This window comes from Entelurus aequoreus, linkage group LG07 (assembly GCF_033978785.1).
Source record: "Entelurus aequoreus isolate RoL-2023_Sb linkage group LG07, RoL_Eaeq_v1.1, whole genome shotgun sequence".
Taxonomy (NCBI): Eukaryota; Metazoa; Chordata; class Actinopteri; order Syngnathiformes; family Syngnathidae; genus Entelurus; species Entelurus aequoreus.
Window position 1 is genome coordinate 3,308,480 of NC_084737.1, and position 14,743 is coordinate 3,323,222.

General features: G+C 38.6%; 1 protein-coding gene across 2 annotated transcripts in view; it reads left to right on the top strand.

The window, feature by feature from the left end:
• The window catches only part of dzip1 (DAZ interacting zinc finger protein 1), a 40,612-nt gene that overhangs the window by 13,785 nt on the left and 12,084 nt on the right, over window positions 1-14,743 (top strand). Inside the window, exons 9-15 of one of the 2 annotated variants that reach the window (XM_062052376.1) lie at window positions 2,434-2,496; window positions 2,561-2,689; window positions 7,991-8,039; window positions 8,125-8,181; window positions 8,324-8,377; window positions 8,585-8,730; window positions 12,248-12,452. In XM_062052376.1, coding sequence (XP_061908360.1) covers window positions 2,434-2,496; window positions 2,561-2,689; window positions 7,991-8,039; window positions 8,125-8,181; window positions 8,324-8,377; window positions 8,585-8,730; window positions 12,248-12,452 — 703 coding nt within the window. The remainder of the gene's footprint in view (window positions 1-2,433; window positions 2,497-2,560; window positions 2,690-7,990; window positions 8,040-8,124; window positions 8,182-8,323; window positions 8,378-8,584; window positions 8,731-12,247; window positions 12,453-14,743) is intronic. The other variant, XM_062052377.1, reaches the window with a different exon arrangement.

Consider the following 14,743-nt stretch of genomic DNA (forward strand, 5'->3'; position numbering starts at 1 on the left):
AATCCTTTCATTTTCTCAAAACTCGACAGAGCGCCTCATAACCCGATGCGCCTAATGTACGGAATAATTCTGGTTGTGCTTACCGACCTCGAAGCAATTTTATTTAGTACACGGTGTAATGATAAGTGTGACCAGTAGATGGCAGTCACACATAAAACGTACGTGTAGACTGCAATATGACGCCAGTAAACAACACCAAAACTTTAAATGTTCCATTGAAAATACAGAACATTACACACGGCGCTCAAAAATCCATCAAAATGTTTTAGTACGACTTTGAAGCCGCATCGCTTGATGGATTGTCGGCCCATTACAGCTACCGTAGTCAGAGATACAAGTATTACTATGGTGTGTGTATAAGGACCGCAAAATGGCACCCATTAGCAGACATATTATCTGGTGTTTTGTTTCACAATATTATGCAAAACTAACTTTGCTTACCTTCTGGTACCTGCTGATGTGTATTTGGGATCTACGTAAGTCCTGAAAATTGAGTCCGTGCCGGTGCCGTAGTTGATAAGCTTCTTCTTTTTCTCTGTCTTCTTGTTATGGGACATTTATCCTCTGCTGTTGCCATTTCTAATATAAAGTAGCGTAAAGTTTTAACTTATATCTCGCAATGGAAGCGCTAAAAACATACCGGTGTAGTGAGTTTACATTATTCACCCAAGGAACTTTAGTTATTAGAGAGTTCCGGTCGGACGGTTTTTCACGGGACACATTTCCGGCGTTGTTGTTGCACTAGTGAGCCACGGATTAGGAGATGCTGCTCCGTTATTGATTGAAGTAAAGTCTGAATGTCATTAAAACAGTTAGCGCCATCTTTTGACACTTCTTCCACTCCCGTCCTTGCACGCTACACCGCTACAACAAAGATGACGGGGAGAAGACACTGTGGAAGGTGAGCCACGTAAATAAGACCACCCACAAAAAGTGACTTGAAGATGATGTGTAAAACATCATCTATGCAACATTTTGAGCAAAGAACCACCATTACATGTTATGTAGACCACAAGGAAGTCTTTTACTTTTATAAAAAAATCATAATATGACTCTAATGCGCCTTATAATCCGGTGCGCCTTTTGTATGAAAATAGACCGGACTAGACCCGCTCCTCTGCAGTGCGCCTTATAATCCGGTGCACCCTATGGTCCGGAAAATACGGTAAAGCAGGCATGTGAGCACCCTTTGACAAAACACTAGGAAAACTGGCGGAAAAAACAACTATATTTGACTTTTAGATTTATTCTCATCTACCAACCTCTTTTGGCTGTCTTTTTGACACTTACATGTCCCATGTCATGTATCACACTATGTTTTTAGTAGATAACATTATTACCAGTGAAAATATAATGTATTAGTAGAAAATTTACTCACATTAACATAATTGAAAATTAGGGATGTGTTAAAATGTAATATCGGAAATTATCGGTATCGTTTTTTTTATTATCTGTATCGTTTTTTTTATTTTATTTTTTATTTTTTATTAAATCAACATAAAAAACACAAGATACACTTACAATTAGTGCACCAACCCAAAAAACCTCCCTCCCCCCATTTCTTTCTGTTATCAATATTCTGGTTCAATATATATCAATACAGTCTGCAAGGGATACAGTCCGTAAGCACACATGATTGTGCGTGCTGCTGCTCCACTAATAGTACTAACCTTTAACAGTTAATTTTACTCATTTTCATTAATTAATAGTTTCTATGTAACTGTTTTTATATTGTTTTACTTTCTTTTTTATTCAAGAAAATGTTTTTAATTTAGTTATCTTATTTTATTTTTATTTTTTAAAAGTACCTTATCTTCACCATAAATGGGTGTCCAAATTAGGCATAATAATGTGTTAATTCCACGACTGCATATATCGGTTGATATCGGTATCGGTTGATATCGGTAATTAAAGAGTTGGACAATATCGGAATATCGGATATCGGCAAAAAGCCATTATCGGACATCCCTATTGAAAATGTAATGTCAAATTCTATAACATGCATGCAAGGAACTCAGAAAACGCTTCCCATTTGGGAACACTCTGTTTACATCCGTCACGTCAAAAATATATCTTCTTGCTGGCTACTAATAAACGATAATAAACTATTACCACAAAACGGTGCATCCTGAAGCGACTGTCAGAAAGCGACTTGAAGATGATGTGTAAAACATCATCTATGCAACATTTTGAGCAAAGAACCACCATTACATGTTATGTAGACCACATGGAAGTCTTTTACTTTTAGAAAAAAATCATACTAATATGACTCCTTTAATTCGGTTTGCCTTTTGTATGAAAAAAGACCTGACTAGACCCGCTCATCGGCAGTGCGCCTTATAATCCGGTGCGCCCTATGGTCCAGAAAATAGGGCAACTATTTTATTGTCCTGCATGTGAAACGTTGAATTTCTACGGAATATCCTCTTCTAGGACAAAAAGTGGGAGTCCAGACTGGAGAAAATGAACACACTTCATGAATCGGAAAAGAAAAAGGTAGAAACGTTTTGAAATCATCCTCAGCGAAACATCCCCCTCTGAAAATGTGTCGTCCTTTCAGTTGCAGAGCGAGCTGAGCAGGGTTGAGGTGGCCGTGTCCGAGCACCAGGGGCAGAGCCAGAGGCAGCTGCAGGAGATGCAAAGGAGGCTGCAGGAGAAGGAGCAAACCATCAGGACTCAGAGGGAGCAGGTTAGCAATGCTTGACATGTATCAGTGTGGGGAAGCAGAGTGGAAGCTCAGCCCTTGTTGAGGATATCCTGTATTTGCTGCATGAGCTGAGTGATATCATGGTGATACTGTACGTTGGATAGGGATCTTAATCCAAAGGAAGTTGAAACGTTTCCTGGAATAGTTTCCTTTAGACAAATATGCACTACTGAGTAAGTCACATTGGATGAGATCCAATACGAAATCTGCACTCAACTGTGCCTGTTCAGCAACACTTTTTTATTTTTTATTTTTGTCCTGTCCAGCTTCTCAGGCAAATCATATAGTAGATGTAGATGCCCATATCGGCTGTTCACATTTACTTGACAAAAGACAAGTGTGGGATATTTCTCTTGTTGCCTTATTTGTAGTTGACTTTATTAAATGTATTTATATTATCATTTGGTGCAGCCGGGCCGGAGCAGGAGGGGATAGAAAGAGGAAAAAAAGGGGGAAATTGTGGGGACAAGAGGGGGATAAGACAGAGACAAAAACAACAACAGCAAACACAACAACAATAGAGCAACATCAGCAAATAGGATATGTACAAATATGATGGTAAAAGTGATAGCAAAGAAGCAGTTAGTGAAATAAATAATAATACAAAATGACAATGAGCATTATTACACTACAAATGGAGCAATACAAATACCAATAGAAATATCGCTATTGATAATGAACAATACCAATAATTTACCTCAATTATCAACAATACAGTTGTTCAAATGCAACAATACATATACGTAATGATAACTAGAGATACAAAAGAAAGCAGAACAATGGAGGGGAAGAAAAAGAAGCAACACTTAACCAGAATAGCACTTGGAGAGCACAGACCTCTGCCATGCCAAAAGTCCTGAATCTAGTCCAGGGGTCGGCAACCCAAAATGTTGAAAGAGCCATATTGGACCAAAAATACAAAAACAAATCTGTCTGGAGCCGCAACAAATTAGAAGCCATATTACATACAGATAGTGTGTCATGAGATATACATTGAATTGAGATGACTTACAGGAAACTAAATGAGCTCAAATATAGCTACACATGAGGCATAATGATGCAATATGTACATATAGCTAGCATGATAGCATCGATTAGCTTGCTCATGCAGTGACCAAATATGTTTGATTAGCACTCCACACAAGTCAATAACATCAACAAAACTCACCTTTGTGTATTCACGCACAGCGTTAAAAGTTTGGTGGACAAAATGAGACAGAAAAAGAAGTGGCATAAAACACGTCCTAGAAAGTCGGAGAAAGTTATACATGGAAACAAACTACGGTGAGTTCAAGGACCGCCAAAATTAGTAGGACAAAACGGCGCTCGCCAAATACTCGAATCAGTGAAGCATGTTTAATACAAACAGTGTGATTTATAACAATTAGTGTCATGTTTGTCCTCCTACAGAAACCATATTAAAACAAAAAATATATTTTTTTCCCCCTCATCTTTTTCCATTTTTCATACATTTTTGAAAAAGCTTCAGAGAGCCACTAGGGCGGCGCTAAAGAGCCGCATGCGGCTCTAGAGCCGCGGGTTGCCGACCCCTGATCTAGTCGGTCATCCGGATCATCCGCAAAATATAATCCTTTGTTCCTTATTCCATTTCTGACATTTGCTCAAAGTTTCATCAAACTTTGCCTTTAACCTTTTGGGCCACTGTCATCCAATATCTGTGTCTGTGGTTGGAGGCGGGGCCACAAGCATACACACGCAGAAGTCAAAGCTTGTAACATAAACATAATTACCTTTTTTGGAAATGTTGCTTATCATTCATAATCCTTATGTAAAACAAGAACACATATACACATATACTTCTTAAACTTTACTAAGCACTTTATTTCTTGTGTTGTTTCAAGCCCGTCTTAGCGCCCTCCCTTAGCGATTAGCATGTCCTCTTTTCTGCGCCTGTTTGGTCCTATTCAATGTGTAACATGTTTAGCCTCGTCCTCCAGTGATAACAATACTTGTTAGAAATGTAGTTTAATTGTCGCAATGGAGATGATGATTATTAACCTTGGGGAGCGACTCCACAGCCACAATTAGCTGCTCTGTCAGCCGGGGTACCAAAAATAGTCATCAATAATAAAATTACTGGTAATAAGTAATTAAAATGAAATAAGCTAATAATGAATAATAATGTATTAGTGTAAAAAAAAAAAAAAAAGGAAATAAATACTTAAAGTACTTTTTCACAGAAATCGGTTCGCCCCTATTATAGATTTATACTAAAGTCAATATTGTCTTTGGACACTTAATATCCTTAGTTTTTCCTTCTAACTTTGCCATTTTATTTTGATTTGCTATGCCTTATGCCAGACCTGGGCAAATTAAGGCCCGGAGGCCGCATGCGGCCCATTAAGCTTTTCAATCTGGCCCGCCGGACATTCCCAAATAATTTTTTTTAGATCTTTAAGATGGAAAGTGTAGCTGCCATTATGATGTGCAGTGATGTTTTCACATGACCGTAAGTCTTGAACTATACATGGTTGGAATCTGCCCTTTTGCATGATATACTAGTTACTATGGTAATCTAATTGCAATGCCCTCTATGCTGGGGTCACCGACAAGACCATCCATAGCATGCAGCTAGTACAAAATGCAGCTGCCAGGCTGGTAACAGGCACAAAAATGAGGGAACCCATTTCTCCCATCCTCTCCTCCCTTCACTGGCTCCCCGTGAAGCGCAGAGTGAAATTTAAGATCCTCACGTATGTATTCAAAGCGCTCAATGGTCTCAGCCCAGCTCACATCAAAGATCTCCTGGACCAACCTACCAGCTCCAGGCTTGGTCGTTGCCTTAGATCTGACAACCAGATGACGCTGAAGGTCCCACGGTCAAACCTGGTGACAAAGGGAGACCAGGCTTTCTCAGTGATGGCACCTAGGCTATGGAATAAACTCCCTCTGAATATCAAGTCCGCCACCACTCTGGACTCTTTTAGAGCACAGCTTAAAACTCACCTCTTTACCGCAGATGACTTTTGATTTATGTGTTCATTGTGAGTCTTAAATGTTTATTTTAGATTCCTTTGTGTGTCTCAGTCTCTGTTTCTGTTTTTATTTTATTTATTTTTTTATTTATTTTTATTTCTCTATTCGGCTGATGTAACAGTTGGTTGGGGGGCGCATAATAAATGAAAATAACATAACAAATAACATAATTAGTTACTATGGTAATCTAATTAGTTACTGTGGTCATTTAATTAGTTACTATTGTAATCTAATTAGTTACTATAATCATCTAATTAGTTACTATGGTCATCTTTGATTGATTGAGACTTTTATTAGTAGGTTGCACAGTGAAGTACATATTCCGTACAATTGACCACTAAATGCTAACACCCGAATAAGTTTTTCAACTAGTTTAAGTCGGGGTCCACTTAAATTGATTCATGATACAGATATATACTATCAGTATCTAATTAGTTACTATGGTCATCTAAGTCACAGCAGCTCAGACGAGGCACCAATCAAGGTGGGTGGGGAGCGTTTCCACAGAGTGTTTCCAGAGCCGGAAATGCGGGTGTCAGGGACAGACGCGGAAGGAGATTTTTACAACAAAGTTCTAAAGCTTAGTGATACATCACATATATCAGATTGTAGGTGGGTTTTTTACCCTTCGTGTTCATATTTCGCTTTGTTTGTTGCATTTTTGTTGCGTTTCGCCTGATTGTAAAATATGTGGATGGAGAGGGGGTGTGACGTTCATATGTTGTCAATATTCAGTGTTTTATCCTTCATAGTTATTCTTGTAAATCCCACAATCTTTATTTTCATGTACATTCTGGGTGTCTCATTCAGTAAAAAAATATAAAATTCCATTCCGTTTAAGGCGGTCTGTCATAATGTTTTTAGATTTCAATCAGACATTATTGTGAGGTTTTGTATTAGTGTTCCTAAAAATAGATGTACCGTCCCCCAGACTCAATTTCTTCTCTAAATTTGGCCCACCGAGGCAAAATAATTGCCCAGGCCTATATACTGTATATATGACTTGCTTGATTCTCACCACAGGAACTTGCTTGTGATTTGCACATAATCTTAGTAATGATGCAAGCTGTTAGTTATTCATGCAAAATGCTTATAAGTTCAACAACTACAACCTCACATTGACTCTTACTGAATTAAATTAATGTTTTTTGCCATAATATGAATCATTTATCTGCACTGCTCTTGTATCCGGTAATAAAAGTATTTTGTATCCAATCCAATCCAATCCACTTTATTTATATAGCACATTTACACAACAAGAATGTTTCCAAAGTGCTGCACAGCCATGTTAAAAACAATATTAAAAACAATATTATGCTACACCAATGACTGAATAAAAACAAAGAATAAATGAATAGAAAACCAATACAGAGACAATATAAAAAATAAATATGATTAAAAACGATTTTAAAGGGTAAAACCAATTAAAACAGTAAAATAGACATCAAAATTTATAAAAAACACAGAGGACAACAGAGGACAGAAGACCACATAACTCACATAGTGTTAAAAGCCAAAGAATAAGACGAGACTTAAAACACTCCACTATGGAAGCAGTTTGAACATGGAGGGACAGAGTGTTCCAGAGTTTAGGGCCGACCACAGAGAAGGCCCTGTCTCCCCTGGTTTTAAGTCTCGTCCTGGGCACCACGAGCTGGAGCTGGCTCTCGGACCTCAGAGCGCGTGCAGGAGTGTAAATTTGGATGAGGTCCGAGTATACTGAGGTGCCAGTCCATGTAAAGCTTTAAAAACAAACAGCAAGGATTTAAAATCAATTCTAAAATGAACAGGCAGCCAGTGCAAACTCCGAAGAATTGGGGTTATATGCTGGCGTTTCCTGGCCCCTGTTAAAAGTCGTGCTGCCGCGTTCTGGACTAACTGCAACCGGGAGAGAGCTTTTTGGCTAATGCCAGCATAAAGTGCATTGCAGTAGTCCAGGCCAATTGAAATAAAAGCATGCACGACTTGTTCAAAAAGGTTAAAAGATAAAAATGGTTTTACCTTTGCTAAAAGACGAAGATGATAAAAACACGATTTTAAAACGCCATTGACTTGTTTGTCAAATTTAAAATCGTTGTCTATAGTGAGGCCAAGGCTGGTGACTTTGGGACGCACATCATTTTGCAATGGTCCCAAGTCAGTGAGGGCCGGACCAAAAACTGAAATTTCCGTTTTTCCCTCATTCATTATTAAAAAATTCTGGGCTAACCAAGCCTTGACATCACATAGACAGTTGAGAAGGGGTGTTGTATCTTAACGCTTTTACTCTGTTTTTACGTCTTGCAGATAACGAATATTTCTTCAAATCCGCCCACCAGAGTAGTGAAAGTCCCAGGTAAAGATTCTCTTTAGGACAGAGAGCTCATCAGGAAAAGGCCAGTGAGATTCTGAACGCAACCGTCTCTTCCTCTGTTTTTCAGTCTTAGTCAGTGCACCAGCTCCAGCACCTGAGCCGAAACCAAAGAAAGTTGTACTGGGTGAGTTTGTGAAGTAAACATGGACTTGATCCCTCCCAGAGTGTCTGAGCAGGTCTCTGTTGCATGAAGGAATATCGCCACTCCCCTACCGCCTCTTATAACCACTATTTTATCTCCCTGACGTCCAATGACCTTTTGTTAGAGGAGCCCATCTCTGCTCCTCAGCTGGATCCTATACAGGAGCTGTCAGAAGAAGGTAAAACTCTGGCAGAGTTGGTGGACTGCATGCTGTCTGCATGGAACATCAAAGCTTCATTCAGTCTGTTCAGCAGCCATTCTTTTCAGCTTTGTTGCGACTGAAACCATCTCTTTGTTTTTCTTTGTTCTTCTCTATTTGGTTTAGTTTTACCTGACCCAATCTAGACCGTAACTGTCAATAAATGAACAATTCAATCTTTCATAGACTTGACCAGCATCTCTGGGAGGAAACCACCGGAGGCCGAAAAGAAACACAGGGTGTCCATTAAGAAGAACACCAACAAGAAAGAAATCAGGCGGCATCTTGAGCAGCTTGTAATGACGGAGCTGGAGAGCCTGGGAGTAAAGCCGGTGAGTATAGCCTACTTCACTCATTTTCTGTAGCACAATCACATTCACACTTATAGTATACAGCAGTGTTTTTCAACCACTGTGCCGCGGCACACTAGTGTGCTGTGAGATATTGTCTGGTGTGCCGTGGGAGATTATGTAATTTCACCTTTAAATATTTTTTGCAAACCAGTAATTATAATCCGTAAATGTAGAGTGTCTGTGCTGTCTCGAGCTCGGCAGAGTAACCGTGTAGTACTCTTCCATACCAGTAGGTGGCAGCAGGTCGCTAATTGCTTTGTAGATGTCGGGAACGACGACAATGGTTTGCAGGTAAAAAGGTAATAAACTAAAGGAGAGTGCCGCTAAGAAAAGGCATTAAAGCTGGGAAGGTTATGCAAAACTAAAACTGAACTGGCTGCAAAGTAAACAAAAACAGAATGCTGGACAACAGCAAAGACTTACAGCGTGTGGAGCAGACGGCGTCCACAAAGTACATCCGTAAATGACATGACAATCAACAACAAAATAGGAGCGTAAGACAAGAACTAAAACACTACACACAGGAAAACACAAAAAAAACCTCCAAATAAGTCATGACGTGATGTGACAGGTGGTGACAGTACACCTACTTTGAGACAAGAGCTATAGTGATGCATGCTTGGTTATGGTTGGAATTCATATCAAACAATTGCGAGAACGACTTTTTATTGTCAATATCGACTGCTGAGTTTAATTTTTTAATGTTTTCTGCTTGTGGCGTGCCTCAGAATTTTTTCAGTGGAAAAAAATGTGCCTCGGCTCAGGAAAGGTTGAAAAATACTGGTATACAGCACAGGTGTCAATCTCAAGGCCCGGGGTCCATATCTGGCCCGCCACATCAATTTGTGTGGCCCCCGAAAGGGTGGAAATAATTATGTGTTAATAAAGTAAACAATAAAATTAATGTACTGTGTGCATTTACATATATTTACACTTTAATCATCTCTGATAATAAAACCAAATATTATATCAGCATACATTTCAAAACAATGTTTTTGTTCAAATAAAGATAAATACTGAAATATCTGCTTGATTTAGGATTTCAATCCAACAAATTGTTCATGCAAAAATTTTACAGTAAGATTTTTTACAGTAAAATTCACTTTTGTACCGTTATTCAATATAGAGTAATAATACTCTATAAAAACACAACAACCGTAGATTTTACAGTATAAAAAACTAGCATGGATTTTTCCTTTAAAAAATAGTGGTACCCTTTTTCCATTCCATGTAATTTAATTCCATTTACCGTATATTTCGGACCACAGGGCGCACCGGATTATAAAGTGCACTGCCAATCTGCGGGTCTATTCAGGTTTTTTTTTTGATACAAAAGGGGCACCGGATTATAAGGCGCATTAAAGGGGTCATATTATGATTTTTTTCTAAATGTAAAACACTATCTTGTGGTCTACATCAGTGGACCCCAACTACCGGTCCGTGGACCGATTGGTACACAAGAAATAAAAAAATAAAATAAATAAATAAAAGTATATATATATATATATATATTTAAAAAAAAAAAAAATTAAATCAACATAAAAAACACAATATATGCGTTATATATCAATATAGATCAATACAGTCTGCAGGGATACACTCCGTAAGCACACATGATTGTATTTCTTTATGACAAAAAAAAAGACCATACATCCCCCCCCGGTCCGTGGGACAAATTTTCAAGCGTTGACCGGTCCGCAGCTACAAAAAGGTTGGGGACCACTGGTCTACATAACATGTAATGGTGGTCTCTTCAGGATGCGCTGTTTTGTGGGCGGTCTTATTTACGTGGCTCACCTTGGACAACGTCTTCTCCCCGTCATCTTTGTTGTAGCGGTGTAGCGTGCAAGGACGGGAGTGGAAGAAGTGTCAAAAAAATGGAGCTAACTGTTTTAATGACATTCAGACTTTACTTCAATCAATAACGGAGCAGCATCTCCTCATCCGTGGCCGGAAATGTGTCCATTGAAAAACCGTCCGACCAGAACCCTCTAATAACTAAAGTTCCTTGGGTGAATTATGTAAACTCACTACAGTTTTTAGCGCTTTGATAACTAGTTTACTGACAGATATAAGTAAGAACTTTACACTACTTTATATTAGAAATGGCAACAGCGGAAGATGAATGCCACATAAGAAAATAGAGAAAAAGAAGAAGCTTATGACTACGGTGTCAGCACGGACTATTAATGGCGGACGTGTGCACATTTTCAGGACTTATGCAGATCCGAAATACACATCAGCAGGTACCAGAAGGTAAGAAAAGTTGCTTTTGCATAATATTGCGAAACTAAACGCCAGGTAGTATGTCTGTTAATACAGTGTTTTTCCAACCTTTTTTGAGCCAAGGCACATTTTTTGCATAGAAAAAATGCGGAGGCACACCACCAGCAGAAATCATTAAAAAACGAAACTCAGTTGACAGTAAAAAGTCGTTGTCGCAATTGTTGGATATGACTTTAAAGCATAACCAAGCATGCATCAATATAGCTCTTGTCTCAAAGTAGGTGTACTGTCACCACCTGTCACATCACACCCTGACTTATTTGGACTTTTTTGCTGTTTTCCTGTGTAGTGTTTTACTTCTTGTCTTGTACTCCTATTTTGGTGGCTTTTTCTCTCTTTTTTTTGTATTTTCCTGTAGCAGTTTCATATCTTCTTTTAGCGATATTTCCCGCATCTACTTTGTTTTAGCAATCAAGAATATTTCAGTTGTTTTTATCCTTCTTTGTGGGGACATCTTTGATTGTCATGTCATGTTCGGATGTATTTTGTGGACGCCGTCTTTGCTCCACAGTAAGTCTTTGCTGTCGTCCAGCATTCTGTTTTTGTTTACTTTGTAGCCAGTTCAGTTTTAGTTTGGTTCTGCATAGCCTTCCCTAAGCTTCAATGCCTTTTCTTAGGGGCACTCACCTTTTTTTGTGTTTTTGGTTTAAGCAATAGATACCTTTTTTACCTGCACATTGCCTCCCCCTGTTTTTGACATCTACAGCGCAATTAGCTACCAGCTGCCACCTACCGATATGGAAGAGTATTACACGGTTACTCTGCCAAGCTCTAGACAGCACCGACACTCAACAACAACACATCATTTGCAGACTATAATTACTGCTTTGCAAAAAATAATTTTTACTCAAAATAGGTGAAATTAGATGATCTCCCACGGCACACCAGACTGTATCTCACGCGCGGCACAGTGGTTGAAAAACACTGCTCTAAACAATGGCTCTCTGCCTTATGGTTAAGAAATGCTGCTCATTTTCATTTTTAAAATGCCGAATCAGCTAAAATAAAAAAACACTTAACTAATCAGACGAGGAAAAATGATTATAACAAGTGGACATTTCTGTCAAGGTAAACAAAGAAGTGAGAAAGTGAGTGCGCTCAAGGTGCCATTGAAGCTACAATAAATCAGCCACTGGTCAAAATAGAGCTTCGCTGGATTCTCCCCCAAAAAAACATAGATCATCTCTGTCTGTGTCTCTTTTTTTTTCAGGATCAGAGAAAACTGAAGACCAAAGAGTTGAAGTCCATCCTGATTAATAGGAATTCGACGCAGCACAACCTTGCAAAGCAAATGCCAGACTTTTGGTGGCACAGAGAGAACATAAACAGTACTTTGGATCAGAAGGTGGGCCTTAAAGGGAAGAGCAGAAACCAGGAACACCGCTCGCTTAGCAGATCCAAGCACTCCGTTCAAGGTAAGGACTGAGTCATTTAGTTAGCTTCTTATAAAATGAGATCAGCTTTTTAAGGTCTTTATGTGACACAAGCACAAGTCACACACATGAACTTAATCCCCTGTTAATTAGCAGCCACTGTATGAGTCACAACAGTAAAAGCAGACCTGCCAACGTGTACGTACTTTTCGTACTCTGCATGCTTGTTGACCCTTGAATATGCTTGTACGCTTCGCTGCTCTCCAGGTATACATTTTCTCTGGTCAGGTGTCTGAAACCTGGAGTATGCTCCTGTGTCGTGTAAAATAATGGCCACGACTGCAAAGCTTATGTGAGTTTACATTGGAGCCATCTTTATTTTTCACACACAACACTGCGCAGCTCCCACAGCTTTCAGCACAATACTACATACAATATAACCTTCTTTATTTCATTGGTTCCGGGCTTGGTCATGGTCAATGAATTTTCACAAAGTAGGATTCTTCTTTATAAATCAAATATTTTCATAGTTAAAGCCTAACAAAACTCTTTACGACTTTCTAAATGTGTTTTTTTATTATTAGATACCTCTAGATATGAAATAGCACCCATATAGTCATCCTTACACTTGTTTTACCCAATTTACAGTAGGTAAAGTTGTATTTGCCCTACCGACCTGATAAGTCCTGACAAGTATGAAAGAGATGATACAGTATTATCTGCTCACAGATGCTACCTGGTGTTGGCCGTGACAACACTGCAGCTAGTCCTGCACTAATGCTTCAGTCACACGCAGGATTCTCACAGGAATTAGGCACAAATACAACCTTACCTACTGTAGTGGCCTTAAGTGCGTTTTCCTTGCCGGTAGCCGGAGGATCCACTCTCATTAAAGGCTCACCAATGTGGAGATGCGTTATTGAGGAGGCAGCAGTTGAAGATGAAGTGCATCAACACATTTACTCTCAACTTCATGTAGAAAACACGTAAACAATGGCTCCATCGGCATGGAAACGGAAGTCCCCCTTGCTGAATATCTATTGTGATTGCTAGAGGTGGAAATCTTTGGGCACCTCACAATTCGATTACGATTAAGGAACTACCATTCCATTGAAATCGATTATTGATGCATTTTTAATGTATGTATATTGATGCAGTTTTACATTTCTTTTTGTTTCACTTGCAACTTTAAAAAAACAATGAATTTGGAATTAGAAACAGTTAAATTAATTCCCACATTTGTTAAATCAATGCAAATGTGTGCAAAACTGGACCATTGGTGCCAGATAGTAAAGGAGGTGGTCGGATCTCTCGGTGAGGTGGCTCGCTGCAGTCAGGCAAATTTTTAGAACGGTCTCCATTAATTTACTTACAATCAATAAATAAAAACAAATTATTTCCCCAAACCTTTAGTGATTACCACATCATAATAATAAAAAATAAAAATGACACGTGTAGTACTGTAATACTTATAAGACTTAATGTATGCCAAAATACATGCTGGGGGAAAAAAACGGATATAGTGCAGGCGCAACATTGGGACGCTTGATGTGCCAAAACGACTTAAATTTGCTAAAAGAAGAGAGGAAAAAACCTAATAGAGTGCAGCCACAACATTGGAAGCTTGACGTGTCAAAAATACATAAAACTTGCTAAAAAAAAAAAAAGAAAATAGGAAAAAAAAACTAATAGAGTGCAGCCACAACATTTAAAGCTGGATGTGCCAAAAATACATAAAAATACCTATTGAAAAAGGGGAAAAACCTAACAGAGTGCAGGCGCAACATTTGACGCATGATGTGCCAAAAATACATACAATTTGCTAAAACATAAAAAGAGGAAAAAATCTAATAGAGTGCAGCCACAACATTGGAAGCTTGATTTGCCAACAATACATAAAAATACCTATTTAAAAAAGGGGAAAAACCTAATAAAGTGCAGCCACATGTGAAGCTTGATGTGCCAAAAATACATAAGATTTGCTCAAAAAATTTAAAAAAAGAGGAAAAAAACCTAATAGAGTGCAGGTGCAACATTTGACGCTTGATGTGCCAAAAATACATACAATTTGCTAAAACATAAAAAGAGGAAAACATCTAATAGAGTGCAGCCACAACATTGGAAGCTTAATGTGCCAAAATTACATGAAATTTGCTAAAAAAAAAAGAGGAAAAAACCTAATAGAGTGCAGCCACAACATTAGAAGCTTAATGTGCCAAAAATATATAACATTTGCTAAAAAAAAAAAAAGAGGAAAAAACCTTATAGAGTGCAGCCACAACATTGGAAGCTTAATGTGCCAAAACTACATGAAATTTGCTAAGAAAAGAGGA